Source organism: Protopterus annectens, chromosome 13.part0 (assembly GCF_019279795.1).
Source record: "Protopterus annectens isolate FY-2018-M chromosome 13.part0, PAN1.0, whole genome shotgun sequence".
NCBI classification, from domain to species: Eukaryota; Metazoa; Chordata; order Ceratodontiformes; family Protopteridae; genus Protopterus; species Protopterus annectens.
The window spans coordinates 845,849,727-845,876,717 of NC_056747.1; the positions used below are offsets into that span (position 1 = coordinate 845,849,727).

Below are 26,991 nucleotides of genomic sequence, written 5' to 3' on the forward strand. Positions count from 1 at the left end.
CAGCTGATGGAGCGAGTAGGGCCGCAGGCACAGGCGTGGCTTTGATGAGGCATGCTTGGATGCGGTTATGCAACTTTGCGGAACCCTTCAGGGCGTCTTTCACCAACACCCCCTTTGGTTCTGCTCTGTTTGGACCACAGGTGAAGGATACCCTTACCAGGTGTGAGCAGGAAGGCAAGACTCTCTCTGGGTCAGAAGAGTGGGAAAATGTGGTTCTAGAAACCCCAGGGAGCCGTGCCTGATGCACGTGGAGAGTTCCCCTCCAGGGGCAGAGGAGGTAACAACAATAGACGCCACCCTAGGGACAGAGGGGGTCCGCAAAATCAGGGCCAGAGAGAATCTTTCTCTGACGAGCCCTTCCAGCATCCCTGAAGTGCTGCTCGGCTGTCCACCTTCGGAGGCAGTCGGGGGAAGATTATCGCTGTACCCAAAAGCCTGGCAAAGTATAACACAAGACAAATGGGTACTGTCTATCATATCCGAAGGCTACAAAATCCCCTTCCTTCGCACTCCACACATTCCCAACATATCCCTTCCAGATGTCTAAGGGATCAAGCAGTTCAAGAAATTTCAAAACTGCTAAGAAAAAGAGCCATCCAGTCAGTCCAGCAGACCAGCAAGGATCCGGAATTTACTCAAGGTTCTTTTTGGTACCAAAAAAGACAGGGGACTGGAGACCCATTCTGGATCTCAGCAGACTAAACAGGTCTGTTCAAAGAACGAAGTTCCGGATGGTCACGCTGCAGTCCATTTTACCCTTTCTGGGTCAGGACAATTGGATGTGCTCCATAGATCTTCAGGATGCGTACTACCATATCAAAATGGACAGACGCTCCAGAAGATTCCTCCGCTTCCAGCTGGGAGCCAGTCATTATCAGTTCAGAGCTCTGCCCTTTGGTCTCACCACAGCCCCCAGGGTGTTCACCAAATGTTTGGCAGTAGTTACCGCTCACCTGAGACGGCAAGGATTCCAGGTGTTTCCATATTTAGATGACTGGCTCCTTACTGCAACTACCAGGCATCACCTGCTGCAAGCCAGAGACTACACCATCCAAACTTGTTCCAAACTAGGCATCACAATAAATTTTGAAAAGTCTGCATTGTCGCCTTGTCAATCTATCACCTTTATAGGCGCAATCTTAAATACAAAGGACATGTCAGTGAGACTTTCAGTAGACAGAGTGTTAGACATTCGACGACATGTGCAGGTCTTATTAGGATGCAAGAAAATTCAGGCCAGATTCGTCCTAAGAATGTTGGGTCTCATGGCAGCGACTATCATACAAGTCCCCCTTGCACGTTTTCACATGAGGATTCTTCAGTGGATGCTGTTCACACAGTGGTCCTTCCAGCAACACAGTCATGCAAAAACCAACTTGTTTGGTGGATGGTTTCCCCATCATTACACCAGGGAAGACCATTTGTTCTTCCTCCTCCAGTAGCTACGGTGACCACGGACGCCTCCCTGATCGGGGGGGGGGGGGCATTTTCAGGGCAGAACAGTCCAAGGCACCTGGCAGCCTCACGAGTACCATCTGCATATCAACGTCTTGGAGATGAGGGCCATGCTTTTAGTGTTGCAAGCTCTTCAGGACTCTCTTCCCACCGGAACCATTGCAATTCAAACTGACAGTATGTCAGTAGTATGGTACACCAACAAGCAGGGCGGAACAAAGTCCAACCCCTTATGTCGAGAAGCACTCAGACTTTGGCAGTGGGTGATCTCTTCCCAACAGTTTCTGATAGCAGCGCACATCCCTGGGAAGTCAAACGTTATAGCAGACAGGCTGAGCAGAGCAATTCTCATGCCTCACAAGTGGTCTCTCAATCAAACTGTGGCGGACAAAATCTTCCGCAAATGGGGTCAGCCTTGCTGCGACCTTTTTGCCACCCCCTTCAACAGCAAGTGCGACAATTTCTTCTCTCTCCTCCCTCTTCCCGGACACTTCCCAAAGGACGCTCTAGTTCACGATTGGCCTCAGGGACTTCTTTATGCATTCCCTCCGTTTCCCCTGATTCCCAAACTAATACAGAAAGTTACCACATTGGGATGCAAGATGATCCTCATTGCCCCTTACTGGCCTCGACAAATTTGGTTCCCGTTCCTGCATCATCACCTTCTGGAGCAACCCTGGACCCACTTCCAGACCCTCCTGATCCATCAATCGGGTGGGCTGCACCAATCTCTTCAATCTCTCCAGCTCACTGCTTGGTTGCTCCACTTCCGACCTTAGCCAGGCTTCCGAACATCTCCCACTCAGTGCGTGAAATCATTTTATCCTTGCATAAGTCTACCACTAGAAAAACTTATGCTAGTAAGTGGAAACGTTTTTCCTTATGGGCAGAGACCAGGAATATAGATCCCTTTGCAGCCCCTGTACACCATATTTTAGAATTTCTAGCGGAACTTTTTCGAGCTGGATCCTCTTCTGCCACGATTAGAGTTCAGCTAGCTGCAATTTCAAACTTTCATACGGGCCTATCTCATACAAGCATCATGTCCCATAAGCTTTGTAAAGCCTTTCTTAAAGGGACCACTCTACTCAGGCCCCCAGTAAGAGATCCCCCACCTCCGTGGGACCTGAATTTTATTTTAGTGTCCCTGATAACTGCCCCCCTTTGAACTTGCAGCTTGTTCTTTGAAGTTTCTTTCTTGGAAAACCCTTCTTCTGGTTGCAATTACGTCGGCTAGAAGAGTTTCTGAACTTCAGGCTCTTTGTGTTCGTCCTCCTTATCTAATTTTTCACAATGATAGAGTTTCTCTTCGGACTAACCCTTCCTTTCTTCCAAAGGTTACTTCTGATAATAATTTGAATCAGTCCATTGACCTACCTGTGTTTTTTCCAAATTATTTCAACAAAGCGGAATACAAGTTACATCAGTTGGACATTCATAGACAGTTACGCTTTTACTTGCATAGAACCAAGCAAATCAGAAAATCAGACCAGTTGTTCCTGTCCTATGCTGAGGGTAAACAAGGTATACCAGTGTCGAAAGTAACCTTATCTAGGTGGTTGACATCTATTATTACATTTATATATCAGTTAAGGAATAAAGAGCTTCCTGCTAAACCAAAAGGTCACTCCACTAGAGCTCTAGCTACTTCAGTGGCCTTTCGGGCAAGATTGCCAATGTCAACTATTTGTGCGGCAGCTACATGGGCCAATCTTCATACCTTCATTTCACATTATAAGCTGGATGTGGCCTCGAGGAGCAGAGCTGATTTTGGTTCCACTGCTCTGAAGAGTCTGCTCTGAAGAGTCACCCAGGATTGAGATGCTAGGGACGCTGTCCCAACCAGCAAGAATGAAGGCAAGATAGACAACTTAACATTAAGAAGTTATGTACCTACCATAACGTTCCATGTTAGTTGTCTTCTTCTCGCCTTCTTTCTTGCGTCCCACCCTCCATCCCCTTATCCTAGTAGACCGAGAAGAGTTCCTTATGTTTTTGTATCACTGGCTGAGTCTTCTCTGGCTATTACTTCTCACTATCAGTCTCTCCAGTAGGTTCATGCATCATACTGCAGTTTACTGTATTATTATTATTATAATTGTTATTATGTCTGTAGTTAGGTTTACCAAACGAGATCTGGGTATCTAGTGCCAGGCATCATGGGATAAAGGGGGGCTTCGAGCCAGTAAGCAGCTCTCGGGCTTTTGAAGATGGCCGAGTCGGAGCTGAGGATAGGCTCCGAACCCAACCAGCAAGAAAGAATGCGAGAAGAAGACAACTAACCTGGAACGTTATGGTAGGTACATAACTTCTTCTTATGACTGTGTCATAGTTCATGTTAGTGTGAATGACCTGAAATGTACCTTACTGGACTGTATGAAGAGAGACCTAGTTGAGCTTGAGTGCGTCTCCCATGCACGTATGTCCCTAGCCTTGAGCACTTTACTACCCTCACCTAGAATGATGCCACAGATAAAAAAAATGATAGATTTCAATTTTTACTGTCATTCAAAGGGGATCCAGTTCCTTCAGCCTGGGAAGCAATTGTCGACAAACCTCATTGCTTTGCCAGAGACTGTTTGCATCTGACACCTCTAGGCTTTACTGGCAAATGTAGTGCCTTTTTTAGGCAAGCTCTCAAACATTACCGACATGAAATTAACCAGTCAGAACAAAATAATGGTCATGCTGCTAAATGCTAGGAGCTTAAACCAAAAACTGCACTCCCTGGAAGCATTTCTATCACTAGATGTCTGTGCAGTTACAGAAACCTGGATCAAGACCTCAGAGTAACCTGACCTTGCAAGGCTACAATGCCTTCCACACCCTTATACTGCAAAATAAACGTGAAAGCCAAAGGAGGTGGTGTTTCATTCTATTAGATAAATTCAGCCCCTGTGTAATTAGACTGGACAACTCCATGGAGTTACTGCAGGTCCAGGTTATGGTGGGTTAGACCCCATTCAAGTCATAGCCAATTATAGAGCCCCCTCCATGGGTCACGATGCCTACGAAGCCTACTGAACAAACTGGAGATGATCCAAATTTTACCGAACACACTGGTTATAGGGGATCCCAATTATCCCATCATCAACTGGGAAACCTACACTAGCCCTAACTCGCTAGAGCAAAAGTTCCTTGACTTTAATTCAAATGCCCTGGAACAAACATTCTGGATCTGGTCCTCACCAATATGTAAAGCAGATGTACTGCTGCAACTGTCAAACCCTCCTTAGTTAAAACTGACCACAAATCAGTCACCTTTGAGCTGGCAGTAACACAAGAACACAAAGGGTGAAATCGGACTAAAAAACTTCACCAAGGCAAACTGCAACTTCCTTTGTGAAGGTATAAATGCATTCCAAGCCCCACTCCAAGCTGGAAGTGATAACTACACTGAAACTTGCACTAAAGCCCTGCACAATCACTTGCATAAGTGTATAAACTCAGACATGCCAGAAAGAATCAAAGCCAGAACCCCAAGTAAAAACAATTTGCCATGGTGGACATTTAGCATCAACAAACGTTAATATAAATGCAAAATGTTGCTGTCCAAGAAAACAAAGGCAAGGCCCCAACAATGGAAAAGCACCCTCCTCGGCCTCAGCAGGCAAACAAGACAACTTGTCAAATTGTCCAAGGGCTCCTTTGAGAGAAACTTAGCAAGTACAGCCAAGGATAACCATAAGGCCTTTTACAGCTATGTAAGTAACCTAAAGGGTAGGACCCAAGCATGTGCAGCACTAGTGGCCAACTGTATCATGCACAGTGACCCCACAAAGAGAGCAAACCTGCTATTGGATAGGTTTGGTGAAAATTTCTCTGCCTTATCCTCTCCTAACTCGCAATGACCCTCACCCCACCCTACATATCTAAAGAGACAGTCCTCAAAGCCTTATCCAAGGCAAAAAACACAGCCTCTATGGGACCAGATGACATCCCAGGCTGTTATCTAGAGAGGCTATAACATGAACTAGCATCACCACTAAGTACCCTTTTCAGTCATAGCCTAACCACAGGCTTTGTTCCTGCGGAATGGAGAAAAGCAGCAGTTTCCCTCCACAAAGGTGGCCTAGCAATAGACTTGGGGAATTACCGACCCATACGCCTGACCAGCCTCATCTGTAAGGCCATGGAATGTATCATTATGGACCTCATAAATAAAGACATACATGACTTCCAAACCCTGGAACCTACCCAATTTGGCTTCATGAAGGCTAGATCCTGCCTGTTAAATCTGGTAGATGACCAAGGCCATTGACAAGGACATATCTGTGCCTACAGTATACCTCATCCTGGCAAAGGCATTCAAAAAGGCCACAAAAATACCTCAGAGGATTAACTGCCTCAAACAGATGCCCTATGCAGATAGTCTTAAACTCCAGCTTTACTCCGTCGCATATCGCTTACTCATAGACCATCTCTGCCTAACATACCAAGCTATGTCAAATCCGAAGCTGTTGGACATGCTCCACTTAAAGAAATCTCAATCCTTCCAAGCTGCATGCTCTAGGGACTTAAAAACCTTGTCACTACAATAAACAGAACATGCTGGAGGGATAGATTCCTGTCCCAGAGACTTTCCATACTCTGGAACAAACTGCCTATCTGTATCAAACAAAGCTCCTCATTAACACTCTTGAAGAAAAATCTTAATGATTGAATGGGAAATAGGAAATTTACCCCGGGGATCACCTCTGTGGCTCTGCTCGATAGGGGCACAGGAAAATAATTTTCTTGGGTGGCAAAAGCCACAGTACCTTTTTGGCTAAGGCTTATATAGGCCCCAGGGCCAATAGCCTAGTACCTACCTATGAACGCAATCCTACATTCAGGCATTTCCAATAAACTTACAAACTAAATGAAAACCCCTTCATTTTAACATGGGGTTGCTCTGAAACCGGACACACACCATCAAAGTTTGTGACGCCATATCAACCAGCAGACCTGTTACTCATAAGGTGCCACAGGAGTCCTTGCTGTGCCCCCTACTGTTTGGTATATACTTCAGACATTCATATCGAAACTGGTTGTGGCTGACCACGTTTACAAATGACTGCAAACTAGGTGTGATCATTGAATCTCCAAATAATGTCAGTATTCTCCAGAAGGGTCTCATGCAGACCAATGACTGGTGTATTAGTCACGGTCTCAAACTGAATGCAAAGAAATGCATCATCATTCCCTTCAGCACAATGTCCCCTCACACTGTCAAATAAACAGCAATACCCTAAGTACCCATGAAGTGGTAAGGGACCTGGGATCACAAGTTGGCTGTGACCTTAACTTCGACCATCATGTTTTCTGTAGTAAGAAGAGCTTTCTACATAGCACACTTTATTAGTAAAGGCATATCTCCTTGAGAGCAAAAGAAGTTATAACCCCAATACTTGGCCCTTATGTAGCCCACAATTGAATACATCATCCCTTTTGGCATATACCGTACTAAGCACCTGCAGCAATTAGAGAGACTTCAGACATTTCTAACAAAGAAGATCAAGGGGCCCCAGCATGTGCTTTACACAGACCAAATAAAGTCTCTGTCACTATACTCCGTATCATGTAGACTTCTTAGGGGAGGCTTATACTTTGCTTACAGAGCAATCCAAGTCCCTGTTCCAGGAACCTAAATATGGTCTTTGACTTAAATAGAACATGCTGGAGGGACATATTCATCTCCCAGCAACTGCCGTATCTTTGGAATAGGCTGCCATTTCATGTGAAACAGAGCACCTCTATGACACTATCTAGGAGGAACCTGGACAAGTGGATAAGGCACTGTAAATTCTTACTGGGGATAATCCGTAACCCTCCTTGACAATGGGCAGTCATCACTAAATGCAATCTTGGGTATTGACAGCATTTCCATGGTATTACATTGGGATGAAACGGCTAGGCTTAAAATGACCTCTGAGTCGATAACCTAGTAATCTCCTATGATACTATGAACAGGCAAGTCCAGAAGATACCTATGCTTCCAGCTAGGAGCCAGTCATTATCAATTCAGATCTCTGCCCTTTGGTCTCACCATAACCCCCAGGGTGTTCACCAGATGCATGGCAGCAATGGCAGCTCACTTTAAGTTTGACTGGGGAAGTCCACTGGGCCAAGAAGAGCCCATTTTCAAAGGAGGCCCGGGGAGAAAAGCTCCACAATAATTGCAAGTTATATTTCACATGTTACAAAAGGACATAGTTCATAAAGCTAACTAAACATTTACAGATGAGCTCCATATTTGCAATTGGCTTGTCACAGTGTTACAAAAATGAAAAGACATAATTCAATATAGAAATTTCAACATTTAAATAAAGTGAATATTTTTGTAATAAACTCAATTGTAGGTTTAATATTTCAAAATATAAAGCTACTAGCAATTAGTAAGTTAGGAATATGCGTGGAGAGGGTAATAGTGTATTTGAGATTGAAGAGTATAGTACAATAGATATTGGAGAGAAAATTGTTTTTAGTAGGGGAGGGATTGTTTTGGGTGGGATGAAGTAATAGTCTAGGTAGCTGGATGAGTCCGTGCAAGGTGGAATGAAGGGGGTTAAGCTGGAGTGTGGCAAGGGCATTCCCATTTGGAAGAAAGATGAGAGAGTAGCTGAGATTTGAAATTTGTATGGTTAGGTAGGTTGCGTAGGTGTGTGGGGGGAGAGTTCCACTGTTTAGCCAAGGAGTTGGAACAGCAGTAGATGGCCAGGAGGTCGTGCAGGTTTGTGGACCTAAAGGAGATTGTATTTTTGATCTGAGGCTGCAGGGATTCTGGGTGTTTCCTTACTTGGACTGGTTCATAACCGCTCTAACCAGGCATCACCTGATCAAAGCATGAGATTATATATTCCAGTTATATTCTCACCTAGGAATTACTATCAATTACAACAAACCTCAAATCGAACCAACTCAGTTATTGGAGTTTATCGGAGCTTTGTTCCACACAGGGTCCTTGACTGCCTCCCTTCCTTTATCAAGAGTACAGATCATACGATTCCAGGTCAAATAGATTATTCAAAATTCCTTTCTCTCAGCTTGATTGATCTGTCAAGCATTGGGGTCAGTGTCTGCTGTGATAGTTTTGTTTTGTTAGCAAGGTATCACATGAGAGTTCTTTGGTGGACCCTAGCGACTAGGTGGTCAGTTCATCACCAACCTTTACCCAAATCAAGGTAACTCAGGCATTCAAAAATTACCTTCTTTGGTGGATTTACTGTGATCAGATAATGTGAGGTCACTTTTTAACTCTCCCTCAGCCCATGGCCATGGTTACCACGGATGCTTCCCAGATCAGGTGAGGGGGACACTTTGGAAAAATGGTCCAAAACCCATGTTCCCCCAAAGAGGATAATATGTATATCAATATTCTAGAAATGATAGTTGTCAGAGTGTTGCAGTCCTTCCAAGACTCGCTCCCCTCCAGGGCCATTACAATTTAGGCGGACATTATGTCAATGGTCTGGTACATCAACAAACATGGAGGATCAAAATCTTATCCTCTCTATTGAGAATCTTTGAGTGTGTGGCAATGGGTGATCTCATCCAATCAATTTCTGATAGCAACTCGCATTCCAGGGTAATCCAGCTTGATAACAGATGAGTTAAGCAAGTCCATTCTAATGCCTCATGAGTGATCACTCAACATGAAAGTGGCAGAAAAGATATTCCATCGATGGGGCCAACCTTGCTGTGACCTCTTTGCATGTCTGATCAACAAGTGCAGCAGGTTCTTTGCCTTGATGCCCCCCTCCAAGGTTGGCCCCCCCAGTCTCCTCTGTGTATTTTCTCTGGTACCTGTAATCCCCCAATTCCTTCAGAAAGCATGCTGATTGAAGAGCATAGTTATCTTCATTGCTCCTTATTGGCCTTGTCAAATTTGGTTCCCCTTTCTTTGGTCTCTTCTGCTTCACCTACCATGGATTCTGGATCCAGTTCCAGACCTACTGTCTTATCCGACGGACATGACACACCCAGACATCTTAGGCCTAAAGTTGACCGCATAGTTTCTCCACTTTCCCCATCCATCACATTTTTGTATCTTCCCACAAAGCAGCAACTAGAAAAATTTACAAAAGTAAATGGAAACTGTTTGGGTGCAATAAAATGACATTGACCCCTTTTCAGCACCACCACCTAAGTTTGAGTTTTTAGCTACAATTTTTAATGCAAGTGTTAATTCTTCAGCTATTAAAGTACAACTAGCTGCCATTTCTAATTTTCACATTGGAGTAAGTAATTAATTTTTAGCTTCTTCCAAACTTTGTAAGGCCTTTTTATAGGGGAACTTTTCTTCTTAGATCCCATCCCCCCCCTAGGACTTGAGTTTGGTTTCCCAGTCTTTGACCCAATCTCCCTTTGAACCATCAGCCAAGTGTGATCTAAAATTTCTAACCTGGAAGACTGACTTTTCGTGGCCATTACATCTGCTAGAAGAGTCTTAGAACTTCAAGCCCCATCTTCTAAGCCTCCTTATTTGATTTTTCACAAGGGTAGAGTATCCTTATGATCCAACCCCATACTTCCTTCCTACTGTGGCATCAGTATCCAATATTAATCAAACTCAACCTTCCAGTTTTATTTCCAAATTTCTGAAACAAACAAGTATATGTTGCACCTGTTGGATGTTCACAGTTACATTTTTATCTACATAGGACAAAAATTTTCGGGAAATCAGCTCCAGTATTTGTCTCCTTTTCAGATTCAAAATTGGCCAAAACAGTTACTAAAGTGACCTTAGCCATATGGTTAACTGAATGTTTTCCCTTGTTTCCAAAAAATAGGTTTGTCTTTACCAAAACCACCAAAAGCTCATTCTACCAGATCTATGGCAACTTCAGTATCTTTATCCAGATCTTCCTTGGATGATATTTGTGCAGCCGCAACTTGGGCTAATCCTCATACTTTTTTTGCTCATTGCAAATTAGGTCTGGTTTCTAGGGGAAGAGCAGCCTTCAGCTCAGTGGTGCTCAGGAATATTCTTCCGTAGAGTCCTCCCAGGATTTGGGTAGCTGAGGACGCTGCTCTGTTGAGGAATGAATGAAAATGACAATATTAGTTGGTTATGTACTCACCGTAATGTTCCATCGGTCGTATTCATTTTCATTCAACTCTCCTCCCTCCAACCCCCTACCAGTTTGACTTGCCTTATTAGAAGATGTTGAAGTAACTAGTGTTTATTTGAGCTACAGGTACTGTTATTTCATCTCTCTCTCTTTTTTTTTTTTTTTTATGTAAAGGTTTAAAGGTTAGCAAACAAGATCTGAGGTATGGTAAGGGACTAGTGCATTATGGGTAAGGGAGGAGCTCAAGAATTTGTGTTCCACGAGTTGGTTAAAGTGGCCGTTTCAGATCTGATGACTGGATCCCAACACATTTGTTGAGGAAGAATGAAAATGGACAACGCAGATAAAATGTTATGGTGAGTACATAACTTTTTTTTTTTTATATATATATATATAGCTTAGGGTACTAGTCTGATTATCGCAACTGTCATTAGAATTGTTTAATGTAACTACCATGAAAATTGACATGTCATGCTACTATGTTTAAGAACGCGGTCGGACCTGACTTTATTTTTTTTCTTAACAGGAGGAGTATGTGGATGAAGGACTTGCATGGTCTTTTGTCAGTTACCAGGACAATCGCAGCTGTTTGGATCTGATTGAAGGAGGCCCTATCAGCATCTTCTCCTTATTAAATGAGGTTTGTGTTTAGTGGGCTTGTCATGACTAATACAAGTGTTTAGCAAATAAATTAGCTTCCTTTCAAGAGAAGTGTCCAAACCAAGTTTGATTTTTCTTTGGATATTTTTTCAGGCTGCATTGCCCCTCTTTAAAGAGAGGCTGCATTGCCCCTCTTTAAAGATTAGCAGTCTCTGCGGTGTGTTAATGTGTTTTTCTTTGTTCAGGCATGTGTGAGTAAATATTGAATGTTGTTAATCTCTCTTTTCAGGAATGCCGCCTTAATAGAGCTTCTGATGCCACTCAGTTACAAATTCGGATAGAGAATGCTCTGTCTGTTAACCCATGCATTGGAATGGACAAATTTAATAAGATTCCAAACTTTATTGTATCACACTATGCAGGCCAAGTGAGCTATCATCTGGTTAACATGGTAGAAAAAAATAAGGTAAGGATTTACATTATTTAAAAAAAAAAAAACTTGGATGTTATTTAATGTCATTGTACAGTAAGAACTAAAGTGATGGGTATATGTGTAAGAAAGCCCAAAATGGCATCTTGACTGGCATGACATGCACCTTTCATCACATATTACTATGGGTAGTGCCCCCGGCTCTGTCAGACTGTGCACTGTATCTTAGAAGTGAATACATCTTGACGATGGAGGGTGCAGGAGAGTTCAAATGGCATTCATGCGTTTTTGGACGATTTTGGATGGATTTTAAACTGTAAAAAAAATAGAGGCTTTTTTATGTTAAGAATAGTTTTCAGTGTAGGGAACCCTTGAGTGGTTAAAAACCACTACAGGCTCTCAAAGGAGAGAAGAGAAAACACTGGCTTCCAGTACACAAAATCCCATGTTGTGCTTTACTACATTAGTAGACCCATTAGGTGTGGCTACCTGTATGCCACAGTTTGTTTGAGGGGAGGTGGGTTTTGACACTCCTATCTTCTATCAGACATATCCAGAAGATTGTGTTTATGTGTTTAATTTTACCTTGGTTGACTGGAATAATTGACTTGGCAAGAGCCTGTTTTTAGCTGAGGCACATGGGAGAAAAGCTCCACAAAACTGCTTAAAAATTGCACTTTAATTTATGCTCTTGCATCTGTGTTAGATTATAAAACACTGAAAAATGATATAATGAAAAGTAATGTATATCATAATCCAAGAAAACATGGCATGAAGTGATGCGGCATAAAAGGAAATAGTCAGTCATTGTTATGTATATGCAGCTGTAGTATATTAATCTGTTAAGTGTCAGATGCATTGTCAGAGTAGTGGAGGTAGAAAAGGAACATTTGAAAGTCCTATAGGTGGGGTGCAATAGAAGAAATACCAGATGATGGTCAATGGGAACAGAAAGGGAGCAGAAGAGAATGTAGTCTGTCCTTGTTACAGTTTAAGGATTGGTGCTATGGTATAGAGTAGTTAGGGGAGGGCAATATTTAGTTACCATGAGCATAGCTGTCTTTCCTGTGTTGAGTTTGATTTTGAAGTACTTTAGATTTTCTTGCCTAAGTTGTACAGGAATTAAGTTTCATACTTTAGTGACATAATTGGAGTACAGTAGTTGCTGGAAGAGCTGTTAAATTTGCTGGTGAATTAAAGGAATTTATTGCATGAGCGTAGATTCCCTAGATGGTATGTAATGATGCATGATATTTAAATATCTTTTCTTTATTAATGGTAGAGATGGCTTTCTCATTTAAAGGATGGCATTTTTCATATTGGTTTAAAACAGCTGTATAATTTGTAGCTGGAATAATACCATTAATTTGAATGGTATGTGCTATTATTTCTTCTTTTTCTGGCAGAAGAGACTCACCCTGGGGTTCATGTGCTTTACTGGATTAGCACAATTTGTTCGGTTGCCTCTGTAACTAGGACATTAATACTGATATGTTATGTCCTGAATGTGACTCTACTGTCATACAAATTTAAAACAACTGACCCACATATGCAACATAATAAGATGTTTGCTTTAACTTTTAATTTTTTTGTGTGTGTTGGTAGGGAGGATAAGTAGGCTCTATCCCATGTGCTGAAAGCAAGTGATGAACAAGCTAACTAGCATTCTTCTAATTGGACATGAAGTGTCAAGGCTTCACTGCCTTAAGGATTTTTTCCCCTCTCCTTGGAAGCTTTGTTATGCTATGTAAATATTTTTATTGGTTTGCTGTAGTGTTCAGAAACATGCTTGGGGATAGAATAATCAAGAAAAGTTGTTGTTATATGGGTTTTGTATTTAGTATTGCAGAAAGCACTTGAAGTTTTTCATTTAACAAATCTGTGAGTCAGTGCAGTAGAAATTGATTGGGTACTAGTTAAGGTAATCCAAGGAAACCGTCTTACTTTGTGAGTAGTAATATATTTTCATGGAATAGTAATGGTATTTGTAACCAAATTAAAAGGCATAGCATGGCTGTTCATATTAAGCAATTTAAACACACTTTCTTGTTAAAAGTAACATCAAAAATTATTTGGGCACATGCATGCCAGGGCATTTCTCATATTACCTGACTGGGTCAAGGAGAGGTGTTGCAGTACCGGTTCATAAAAAATTATCTTTGATTTGGTCTCTCGGTTAGTTGATATTAATGATTGGTAAATATGGATAAAAGGATATTGTCTGATGCAGTACATTTTCCCCAATATGCTATAACCACCTGTAACTCCCATTATGGAAATGTCTGCTTAAATCAGAGAATGGACATATTTTCAGGGAGGAATGACTTTTTAGGTGTGTGACTGGGAATGCATTAAGCTCTAACAGAGAAGTCCGATCAGGCCCATGATCTTCATACTTCCGCTTTAGGGAGATTCCAGTCCAGGCATCTTAACTGCTTACATTTCAGGATGTACATGTGGTGTTGTTTTCCTGACAACCACACTTGCATGTCCTACCATTTCTCATCTTTTTGTAGAATAAATAAATTTTTTATTTCAATGGAGCATATGTATAAAGCTACTTGACTATGGAGTTTTATCTCTTTCTGATCATACCCCTCCCCCCATTCTTGCATTAAAGATGGACTCCAAACTCTTGGATAGAGACTGGAAAAATCATTACCTTTTTTATCAAGGAGAACAATTTCATGAAGTGGGTATGATGCCTCTACATTTGATCATATTCAGCATTTTGATGGGACAGAGTCTTTGGGAATTGGACTGCCTTAAAGTGCTCTTTGCCAAAAGTATTGGGGTGATTTATAAAGCATAAATGCTGCCAGTGTGCAGGAATAAGAAGAAATTTGCACACTAGAATATTACAAAGTCAGAATCAGTTAATGAGTGCTAACAGGCAAGAAGATAAAGATCTATTGGCTCGGTTACAAAGGAAATTAATAGTTATTCACCTATAATGTGGATTTGCAAAGTAAAATATTTGATAATTCCTCCTGTGTTCTGAAATACTTAGCTTTGTGACTTTGCCACCAAATTACAATCCACGAAGGTACTCATTTAATATATAATCTGGGTAATATCTTGGAAGAAGTCACTCTATCTAGGGCAGTTATATAACCCAGGAAAGGAGATGCTGTTGAGTTCTTCGACAATTACAAACTTTCTCTCAGCAAAGCTTTTACCTAGATCAAGTCCAGAACAATGTGTAGAGCTTCTTCCACTTCATGCAGAAGAAAGAATGAAACTCCTATACAATATCTCAAAGCCGAAACACCTGGCTCAGACTGACTTCCTCTAAAAGTGTTTAAAAAAGCTATGGATGACTTTTTATAATTGGTAAGCTGTCTAATACTATCCTACAGAAGACTGTATTTCCTCGATCTTGGAAGACTGCCATAAAAAAAAAAAAAAAAAAAAAAAAAACTTCCTACTTTTCCCAGTTAGGAGTCGCCACAGTGGAACTGCGGTCCGCTCATAACTGGCAGTGGAGTTTTACGGGGCTGAGTTGCCAGCCCGATGCCCAACCTTTAATGAAGGCACGCCCATCCACGCTCACACCTACCTGCATGTCTTTAACATCACTCAACCGCGGGGAGGACATGCAGACTCCACACTCAAGGTTCTCCAGCCGAGAATCGAATGGGAGAACCTCTTGCTGTGAGGCGACGATGCTAACCGCTGCACCACCGTGATTCCCAAGCCAAACAAAGATCCAACGCAAGTGACCTTTTACCGGCCCACCTCAGTACTCCACCATGATTATAAACTGTTCATGTCTTTATTAATGCACAAACTTGCAAAATTTCTGCCTCTTCATACACGTGGATCAGACTGTTTTCATCAAAGGCAGGTCCACTTCAGACAATCTTCTCAAAACTGCTTAAATTTTGGAGGATGCTTGTAAGACATCTTCACTCCTGGTAATAGCCTAGCTAGTCTAGATGTGGTAAAGGCCTTTGATCGGGTTAATTGGAAATGCCTTTGTTTTTGTTAGGTATTTTTTAAGTTACTTGCAGGATTATATGAGGGCTCATCATCCAGACTAAAGATTAGTGCTAGGTTATCTGAAAGATTTTTCTATAACGGAATATGAAGACGGGATGTTCACTCTCCCAGCTACTTTTCACATATGTAGAACTGCAGGTTTCATTTTTAAGAACCTGTAATGAGGGGTTATAGAATTGGGTATCCAGACTCATAAGATAGCCTTATGTGCTGACTACTTGCTTTTATACTTAACTGATCCTGAGATGGAGCTGCACAAGGTATTCCAACTACTAATGAATTTTGGTAAACTTTCTGAATGTAAGATTAATGTCTTGATGGGAGTGATCTCCGTCTCATCTGCTTCTCCTGAGAGCCTAATCCAAAAATTCCCATTGTTGCAAGAGAGAGGAGAAAAAAAAAACAAATGACATCTAAGGATACAGTATTCCAATACACTAGAGAAATCCATGGAATTAACTTAAAAAAATATATTTTAGATAAAAGCAAGGGAATAGTAAATAAGTGGAAGGAGGGGCTTTGCTTAGATATTCCACAACAGATACAGGCAGTCAACTGGTTTGTTCTCTCACATCTTTATGCAACACAGTGACTTCCAGGTGCTAAAGGGGAATGGCTGCAAATGCTCAAAATACTTAACTTTTCTTTGGGATGGAGGAAAATGCAGGATTTGCTGGGAAATTTTGTCAGTGCCAAACAATCAGGGGGTTTAGTGTTCCCCAACTTCAGTAAATCCAGTCAGTAAGACTTATGATGGCCTTGCAGCTGGATTTGGATGATTACTCTTCTCAATGGAAAAGTGTCTTATTGCACTTCATGAGGGATCCATGATGGTCAGTATGACCTGCCCAAAACTAGGCTTTCACAATATTTTTCAGGAAATTCTTTACTGGGAAAGGAAATAATGTTCTCCTTGAATGCTTTCTTGAATCAGGCTGCTAACCGTGATTGGTGGAAAGAATTAAACCCTACAAAGAAATTGAGCATTCAGTGGTAACTTATTCTCTCATTTTGAAAGCAGTTAAAAAGGTGTTGAGGTTTACATTGGACTCGGAACAACGGTGTACCTATTTGGACCAGTTCACATTAGAATTCAAAACATGTGAAAGAGAGTTTTTCAAGTATTTATTTCAGAAAGTTAAACTGCTTAATCCTTGCAAGATTAAGCGGTCAGACTATCCAAGTTTCATCACTTGTGTTATTTCATTGAGACATCTCTACCAAAATAAAGGTGTGACCAGTACGGCATATTTACAGAGTCAGTTTTGAGGCAGACAAAATTTATAAATTTAGGCTTATTTGGGAAAGAACTTCAAACCCCAATATGATGTGCTGCTTTATTAACCAAGTTATTGTAAGCATACTAATTGTTTATCTTCCTCAGCCTATTTTCTGTTGATGTATGTAGTTGAATATTTTTCCTGTACTTAATTTCAAGTTATTTGCACTTGCTGTAATATGACAGAGTGCTAGTGTCAGCTGTATTAACTCGGTAAAGTTGTAAGGGGAAGAAAAAACTGCATTTAGCAAGTGAAAAATAAAGTAACTTCAGCAGCTACAAGAAGATGGATTGGCTGCTGTGCAAAAGATAAGCACATGGACTTCCCAGTCACTGCCAGGTCTCTGTGCTCGTCTCACCCCTAGTATAAGGAGCAGAGCCTGTCTGTGCATGCATGTTCAGTAGATTATCTTAAATACTTAACTTTTATATTTTGGATGCAAAATACTTTCTCAGAAAGCAATTATATTTTACACCAATTTTCAAACATTAAGCAGAGGAACAATGTTCCATCAGAAATAATTTATATGGATACAATTGCTTTAAGACACTGGAAGTCACTGTTTTTAAGCAAATGTTTGAGTTCAACTTTCACTTGACCAGGTGATGGTTTTGTTAATGCAGGTAAGCGGGTGTGTGTGTGTGGATTTTAGGGTAAGGTTTAGGTAAAGGGAGAGATTTTTTGTGTGTGTGTGCATGTTGTTTGGGGTTAAGTAAGAGGATAATTTTTGGATGTGCACTTGTATTTTTTTTTTTTTATAGTTTTAGTAGGGGTTGAATGTTTTGTGTGTGGTGGCGCATGCGTCTTAGCTTGACTTGTGTAGTGGTAGAATTATAGAAAGTTTAAGGTAAAGTGTAGGGTTACTGTTAAAGATAAGCATACATTAATAAATGAAAAATGTGGAAGAAGTGCCAAAAACATACTAATAACAAAAATAGAGGCACTGGGAAGGTTCACCAAAATAAAATCCACCACTTTATTGAGCATATGCTGGGCTGCCACTGTTTGCCAGTCATCCAGAGGAAATCTGGAACTGAGCCAGGTTGTCTTGCACTTCTGGAGCTAACTGGTGAATTTTGAAACTTTATTTGACAGACATCTTGGATCATCTTCTGCTACAGTCCATTCCAGGGAAACTACTTCTGCAAAAAATACCTGACACCTCTACCCAGGCTGGTTGCCTATGGACACTACAGTATAGACAGCTGCAAAATCGACCTGTAGTACCAAAGATTTACACAAAGATCTTACAGAATACATTGGCCAACCATATTGTTTCCAATCCTACACATAAGTTTGTCTTCAAAGCTGTTGAATGCACCTCTGCTAACTATAGAAGGGTGAGATAATCGTAGTGAAACATGTGAAACAGGCTGGATAATAAATTTGACGGCTAATAGCCCTCCTGGCTTAAACACAACAGTTCTGCTAAAACCCATTTTAAAGAACAAATGACTAACCATTGGATGAAAATAGGAGGCTTGGCCTTCCTCCACCTAATTATTGGTCCACGCAGGATTGGTTGATTTAGAGGCGGCGTCAGAAAAATGGTTACTGATTGGGCAAGAATAGTTTAATTCATGAAAGAGAGCCATAGGAAGTTACAATCTGAAGAAGGCAAATATCGGAAAGCGCTTATCGTTTTATAGAGCTCTCGTACTGCTTTTACAGTTTTATTTTGAGTCTAGTCTTGTTTAATGTCGATTAAAGTTTTACTGTGGTGGCACACCAAAGATTTTATCAGTATACATTCATTTGATCAGCCAGTGGATGGCTGATCGGAAAATGTTTGAAAGCAGTGTGGCAAATTCTCATAATTGCAAACACAATTTAAGCAAAATGCAAAATACCCCCCCCCCACCCATGGTAGTGCTTGTTACGGTGGTAGAGCGGTCAGAAATGTCGCATTCGGTGTTTTGTACAACATTCCGACCATTCGACACTGAGAAATTTGACATTTCAACTCTGTGTTATACCCATTCGAGGTAAGTTAGGTCGCTCAAATGAATGTATTCAGATTTTATCCTATTGCTTCGAGTAGGTACTACATGCTGCTATTCTTGACTTTTATCCACTTCAGAAGATCATCTGGATAGGCATTTACTGTTTACTCTCCTTGCCTGAGAATGTTTTAAGACAGTGTAAAAGAAGTGGAAAACTACAGTCAGTAAAGCATTAATTTAATCTGCCCAGCAGAAAAATTACCCCACCAAGCAATAGCCTTGCTGTTGGAAGCAATCAAAGCATTTTATTTCAAAGATGCCTTTACAAAATAGAAACTGATGTGTAAAGACAACAAAGGGTAGGAAATGTAACAAGGTAGTAGGAGGAGATGTGAGTCTTCCTCCCTCAAGATGATTACGGGCAGTATTGACTTGATTCCCCTGCCCTTTCCTCTTTGTCATGCCTTCCTTTTTACCCCCCTCACATTGAGACCTATTCCTACTTCAGAAGAGATTGGTTCTAAATGACTTCTGACAGGTGTGTAAAGAGGATTATATCATTGTTAAAACCGAGAACCTTCCTTTTCCTCCCAGGAATAACTCCTATCCCATCAGATCAAATAGTTGGCATAACCAATATTTTTTATTTTTGACGTGCAAAACTAGAGAGGGAGCAAGGAAAAAAGTTCATTTTCAAATTGCTCTTGGCTTTAAAGAAGGATGGCTTCTGCAGAGACTTTGTAGACATATTCACCCTGAACAGATTTCCAAATGTAGCCAAATTCAGAATACTATCTCTGAGGGGCTTCCTTCCCTTACTGATACCAGTTGCACTGCTGGTGAGCCGGATTTGAAGGATGCTCACCTTGCATGTTCATTATCAACAAAGATCAGAAGTGATTCTGCCCTTCAAGGCAAGGGAGGAACATATTTTCTTTTTTGCTGTTTGGCTTTCCACTCAGTCCACTATATTCTGATACATTGCTTATTTCAGGAAATGGGGGATTCACAGGTATCTATATCTGGATAATTCCTTAATCCAAGCACCCACCTTAGAGGAGATGCAGAAGGTTTTGCAGTGTACTCATTGCCTGTCCAGCCTCACCATTCTTTTTCTGACCTTTTCAACATGCTTCTTAGCACAAAAGACTCTGATTTTACTAGTGATCATGTTGTACTTAAGGATAAGTAAATTATTTCTGCCCCAGCAGAAGGCTCTTCAGCTGAAGCTATTCTTTGCCAACACTGCCAAGATAGCTTGACCTTGAAAACTTTGGGCTGAGTGTCAGCCTGCATCTTGAAAGAACCAGTGGGCATATACTGTACATAATGAAAATACACTGGTACCTGAAGAGTCTGTAGGGGATGTAACAATGTCCCTTGAAAGAAGTACTGCTATTGATTCGGTGTATAAGGAAGGAATTCAGTAGGTGGTTCCGACAGATGTTAAAGGGAAGCTGTTTGTGACTCCAGATAGTAAGCAGACCCTGAGAATGAATATCTCAGACCTAGCCTGGGAGGGCAAACTGCCCACCTAAATGTAGACAGATAGGACACATCTGTGATAAGCAAGCACCTCATTATAAGGAAAATGATTACCCTGACTATAGCCCTGCAGACTTTCAGCTGGCGATATTGAAAGTGGTGACAAACACAGAACAGTAATGTAATACATAAACAGGGAATACCTGTTCTTGTCCACTTTGCTTACTAGCAGTGATGGCTTGGGATTTGTCCTCACAACAAGGCCTTTATCTACAGACCCCATACACCCCACAGATGTATACTCTGTGTGTTAACTCTGATTCCCATTCAACCTCCTCAATTAGAGTTTAGGTAGGCAGTTTTCCAAAACCAACTACAGAGGTGGGGAACCTCAAAGACTAATCATTTTGTATTAAAGGAAAATTACCAACTGGAAAAGTTCTGTGGTAGATTGACATTTAGGGAAGCCTGAGGGTGAAGGCCTTTTCCTTCCTTAGCAAAGGATTCTCTGATGTAATGGGATCCTATCTCGCCTACATTCATAACTGATGGGATCGGAGCCGATCCCTCGGCTCCGACTCGTTCACTATAAAGTAGAACGAAGTCTCTAATTGGCTGGGCTACCCCTTATCCCAGAATGCACCACTCCTGCTTCCCCAGATCTCGTTTGCCACTTTTCAAGCTAGACGTGGTCTCGACTTGGCTGGAGCTAAGTGGTTTATTATTACTTTTTTGGTCTTTTCACCTAGGGGTTTCTTCACTAATCGAACAAACAGCTGTTTTAACAGCTTTACGTGTGTGTGTGAACTTTTTCAGTGTGATTGGAATTTTTTCTACTTACCGGGCAAGGCCCGTTTAAGTTAGAGGGCCTTTGCCCTTATTGTGAGTTAATGTGTTAAAATTGTCTAATTTTAGGTTTGTTTCTTATATTGTACGTCCTACTTTATCGGACTAAGCCCATTCTTAGTTACACGGCTTCGGCCTGTTTTGTGTTGTGTATCTCATGCCAGTCCCGTTGTTGAGTCAAGGGCTCGTGTCCTACTTTAAGGTTACTTCGTGGTAAAAAAATTGTTGTGTGACAGGATGTCAAAAGAACAGAAGTCTGGTTTTAAAAAGTGCACCAAGTGCAACTACAAAATGTCTATTACTGATAGCCATGCTGTTTGCGTGTATTGTTTGGGACCGAAAAATTTACAGGAAACATGTAGTGTTTGTCATGCTTTTTCCTCCAGGGTCCTTCAAGAAAGTAAAAATAAATTGAGCCCTCTTGAGGAATCTTTGGCTTCTCCTTCCTCTCCAGCTTCTAAAAAGAAAAGGTCGTCGGCTCCGACCAGTCCGTCGGAACAGACTTTCAAGAAGCATAGGTCGACCTCTTCTTCCTCGGCTCCAATGGCTTCGGAGCCTCGGGTGGAAGGGTCTGCCTCGATACCTCTTTCCTCGGCTCCATTGGTGTCGGAGCCGCAGGTTTGGGGGATCGAGAGGTGAATCACCTGCTTCGGCTCCTTTGGTCTCGGAGCCGTTGGAGGTGTGCAGCTCAGACTCTCCCCCCTCGGCCCCGAAGTCTCCTTCGGCGCTGATGCTCATTCATACGGTTCCGGATTCGGCGCTGATGGTGTTGGAGCCGTTTCGGAGCCGGTCCCCTGGTCTATCGGAGCCGAGAGAGAAGTAGTCTCGACCCCCATCTATTTCCTCTAAATCCTCCAGGTTGTCCGACTCAGATTTGGACAGAGTTATCCAGAGGCTTTTCCAGTCCCCGGTTTTTGCTAAAATGGTCTCTGCTCCAGCCCACTCTGCTCCGGAGCCGATCCCCACTTCGACACATCCGATTCCTCCTCCAGCCTCCTTGGAGCCGTTGGAGTCTGTGATGGTAGAGCAGAGTCGTCCAGTCGGAACAGAGACTCCCTCGGAGCCTCTCTGTTCCGACCATCATTCCTACCCTGTTCTCTGCGTCAGGGTTCGGTACCGGGACTTCCTCGGTCGAGGCCGAGGGGAACACTTTGGAACTGGTAGCTTCGGTGCCTAGTCTTCCCCTCGGAGCATCGGCCGCAGGGATTCCCGGTACCGTCGTGGTCTCTTGGCAAGTATCCTCAGTAGACTCTGGAGGTCCTGCTTTTGAGGCCATGAGGAGTGCGCTGGCCATGTCCTTGCCGGCTCAAAGTCTCTACCTCACCATCCCTAGACTTGGGAACTGGTGCTTCTGGTGTGCTTCATTCCCACAACAGCGGGGCCCCAGGGCCTGAGGATACCCCCTTGGGGGGTTCCCTTCTCCCGGGAGGTCCTTCTGAATCCGCTTCGGATGAACCTCCAAGGAAGAAATTGTGCAAGAGGAAGCACATTGACTCCCAGGATGAGTCTATCACTTCAGATACTGACCTCGATGATGCGGAGGGGTCCCCAAAATCGTCCTCGGATGACGTCTCATTCTCAGATATCCTCGAGATCCTCAGACAGAGAGGCGATTGGCAGTCCAAAACCCCTTCCGCAGAGGAGTCAGTCTTCCTCAAGGCTTTTGGGGCCCAGCCCTCCGCCTCCTGGGTGTCTCCACCCTTCGATGAATTGCTAGATTTAGTTTCTTGAAGGGTGTGGGAACACCCTGATTCTGTGGAACCGGTGCCCGCCAGGCCTAACAAGTTCCTCTCAGCCCCTCCTCAAAAGGAATTTTTGACCAAAGGAGTTGCAGTAGATGCGATGGTGGTGGCATCTGCCACTCAGCAGGACGTGGCAGAGGCTTCAACGTCTATTCACCCTCCTAATAAGGATTCCAGGAGCATGGATAGGTATGGGAAGCGTACCCTTTCTTCAGCGGCCTTTACCCTGCGGTTGCTGAATTACCTTTGTCATTTCACCAGGCTCCAAAGGGACCTCCTCAAAGAGTTAGAGTCTCTTACGGGTAACCTTCCTGAGGCGTTAGCCCAAACTGTTGGCGCCCAGATGACTACCCTATCTTCGATAGTCAACTCGTCCATGAGGCTCATCTCATATGCGGCCGAAGGGGCGAGTAGAGCAGCGGGAACAGGCGTGGCTCTTAGACACACCTGGTTGCGCTTGTGTCCCTTTGCGGAGGCTTTTAAGTCTTCCTTCACCGATGCCTCTTTTGATGGGTCCTCCCTGTTTGGACCCAAGGTGAAGGACACACTGACTCTGTGCGAGCAGGAGGGCAAGACCTTGACTGCCGTAGGGGCCCATTTTTCCGCTCCTTCTAGACCTTACCCCTAGGCCCAGAGAGGAGGGAAAATGTGGTTCAGGAAATCTCAAAGGTCTTTCCCTACTCCACCGAGTGATCCAGGCAGGGGTGGGGGAATTCAGGAAGACGCCGCCCCAGAGGTGGCAGAGGCCCCCGTAACTCTGGAGACCGCGATTCCTTTCGTGGTTCATCCTACGCTCCCCGTCCCTGAGACGTGGCCTGACTGCGCATCTCCGGAGCCAGTCTGAGGTCGTTTTGCGGAACACCCACAGGCTTGGGAATCTATCACCAAGGATCACGAACCGTAACCGGAGGCTGTCTCATCCCTTTCACCAAGATCCCCCCTCTTCCTATCAGGAAAATCCCGGATGTGCCACCCAGTCAGCGGGATCAAGCAGCGGTCGAGGTTTCAAAGCTGCTAAGAAAAGGAGTCATCCAGCCTGTCCCCGCTGACCAGATTGGATCAGGAACTTACTCAAGACTATTTTTGGTGCCAAAAAAGACAGGGGACTTAAGGCCCATTTTGGACCTCAGCTCATCGAAACGCTTTGTAAAAAAATCCAAATTCTGAATGGTCACCCTTCAGTCCATTCTCCCGTTATTGGAGAAGGATGTCTGGATGTGCTCCATAGATCTCAAGGACGCTTACTATCACATTCTGATAAGTCAAGAGTCCAGGAGTCATTTACGCTTCCGCCTGGGAACCAGTCAGTTCCAATTCCGAGCACTGCCCTTTGGTCTCACCACAGCCCCCAGGGTGTTCACCAAGTGTCTGGCAGTGGTGACAGCTCACTTGAGAAGTCTAGGATTCCAAGTGTTTCCCTATCTAGACGACTGGCTCCTTACTGCCACCTCCAAGCATCTATTAGTTCGGGCGCTTATGACCACAGTCAGTTTGGGTCATTCACTAGGAATCACGTTCAATTGGGGAAAATCTGTGCTGCAGCTGTCTCAGCGTATTACATTTATAGGTGCAGAGTTAGACACAAGAAGAATGCGGGCATTCTTGCCTGTAGAAAGGATTCAGGTCCTGCAGTCTCAGGTTCAAACCCTGTTACCCAGATCACGAGTTCAGGCCAGACTGATTTTGCAGTTATTGGGCACGATGGCCTAGACTATTCTACTAGTCCCCTTAGCCAGGCTACACATGCGGGTGCTGCAATGGCTACTGTCGGTTCAATGGTCCTTTCAGGAACTTCCCCTGAACCATTTGGTCCAGATTACTGAAATTTGCCGTCGGGACCTACGTTGGTGGCTGCTTCGGTCCAACCTGGACCAGGGGCGACCCTTTGCCCTTCAGCCTCCCGTCGCCACGGTGACCACGGACACCTCCCAGACAGGGTGGGGGGGTCATTATCTGGACAGGTCTGTCCAAGGCACGTGGCAGGCTCACGAAACGCACTTACATATCAATATCCTGGAAATGAGAGTGGTGCTACTGGTGTTGCAAGCACTTCATCATGCTCTTCCATGGGGTACTATTGCGATCCTATCCGACAACATGTCGGTAGTCTGGTACATAAACAAGCAAGGCGGAACCAGGTCCTACCCTCTTTGCCGAGAGGCCATGAGAGTGTGGCATTGGGCGATTTCTACCCAGCGTTTTCTAGTGCAACGCACATTCCGGGGAAATCCAGTGAGATTGCAGACAGGCAGAGCAGAACTCTCCTGTTACCCCACGAGTGGTCCCTCAATGACAGGGTGGCTGCAAACATCTTCTCCAAGTGGGGCCTCCCTTGTTGCGACTTGTTCGCCAGTCCTCACAATGCGAAATGCAGGTACTTCTTCACTCTGACTCCCTCTCAGGGGCAGATTCCCAGGGACGCTCTAGCTCACAGTTGGCCCCCCCGGTCTACTTTATGCCTTCCCTCCGGTTCCCCTTCTCCCGAAGGTGATACAGAAGGCGATTTATCTAGGGAGCGACATGATTTTGATCGCTCCACACTGGCCTGTAAGGTTTGGTTCCCCTTCATTCTGAGGTATGCGGTGGAGGGCCCATGGTTTCTGGACCTAGTGCCCGACCTCTTGACTCATCAGTTGGGACAGTTTCACCCATCCCTCAGATCCTTGAGGTTGGCCGCTTGGTTACTCCACTTCCAACCTTAGTCAGAGATGACTCTTTTTCTCCAGACATCATCCACATTTTGTCCTCTTCTCACAAACCTTCCACTACTAAACTGTATTCCAGCAAATGGAAGAGGTTTGCTCTTTGGGCCCAGCAACGAGGTATAGATCCCCTTACCGCCCCAGTACCTCAGGTTTTAGAATTCCTGGCTTCTTTGTTTTATTTGGGCTCTTCAGTTTCCACAATTAAAGTCCAACTGGCGGCTATCTCTAATTTTCATGTCTCCTTTGAGCCTTCCTTAATGGCAAACAGGCTTTGCAAATCTTTCCTTAAAGGAGCGTGGCTCCTTCGGCCCCCAATAACCCATCCTGTGCCCCCGTGGGATCTGAATATGGTTCTAGCTTCTTTAACTGCCCATCCCTTTGAACCAGCAGCTACTTGTGATTTAAAATTTCTATCTTGGAAAACCGCTTTTTGGTGGCAATAACCTCTGCCAAGCGGGTCTCAGAGCTTCAGGCTCTCTGTTATAATCCTCCTTATTTGACTTTTCACAAAGACAGAGCGTCTCTCAAGTTAAATCCCTCTTTCTTGCCCAAGGTAGCATCCCCCTTATGCATTCAACAATCCTTGGAGCTCCCGGTGTTTTTTCCCAAATTCTCCAATAGCGCAGAATATATTTTCCATCAGTTGGATGTTCACAGACAACTGCGTTTTTATTTATTTAAGTAGGACCAATCGGACACGAAAGTCAGATCAGCTGTTTGTGTCCTTTGCGGAAAATAGATTGGGTCAACCGGTGGCTAAAACCACCATAGCCAAATGGATTAAAGATTGCATCTCCATCTATTCACAGTCCGGCAAGGAGCTACCATTCCCAGTCAAGGCTCATTCTACCAGGGCAATGGCTACTTCTGTAGCATTTCACTCCAAATTATCGATAGATGATATCTGTGCGGCTGCTACCTGGACTTCTCCGCACACCTTTATTTCTCATTACAAGATAGATGTGGCTTCTCGAGGTAGAGCTTCCTTTGGTTCCACAGTTCTCAGGAGTGTTTTCCAATAAGCCACCTGGGATTTAGGTGCTAGGGATGCTGTCCCATCAGTTATGAATGTAGGTGAGATAGGATCCCATTACATCTTTTAGTTATGTACTTACCATAACTTCGGATGTATGGGATCCATCTTGCCTACATTCATACGTACCCGCCCTCCTTCCCCCTTCCCCCTTCCCATTGGACTTAGAGGAAATGTTGCTACTTACTGAGTTTTTTCTCTTGAAGGACTTTAGTTTGTTACAGTTGTTGGTATGTTTCTGTGCCTGGATGTAGGTATATAAAAGCGAACAAACAAGACCTGGGGAAGCAGGCGTGGTGCATTCTGGGATAAGGGGTAGCCCAGCCAATTAGAGACTTTGTTCTACTTTATAGTGGCCGAGTCGGAGCCGAGGGATCGGCTCCGAACCCATCAGTTATGAATGTAGGCGAGATGGAT

At 43.4% G+C, this 26,991-nt stretch overlaps 1 protein-coding gene across 1 annotated transcript in view; it reads left to right on the plus strand.

Annotated features, from left to right (window-relative positions):
* Positions 1 to 26,991, plus strand: part of MYO19 (myosin XIX) — a 1,187,636-nt gene that overhangs the window by 307,507 nt on the left and 853,138 nt on the right. The window contains exons 8-9 of the mRNA XM_044054569.1: positions 11,035 to 11,148; positions 11,398 to 11,574. Coding sequence (XP_043910504.1) covers positions 11,035 to 11,148; positions 11,398 to 11,574 — 291 coding nt within the window. The remainder of the gene's footprint in view (positions 1 to 11,034; positions 11,149 to 11,397; positions 11,575 to 26,991) is intronic.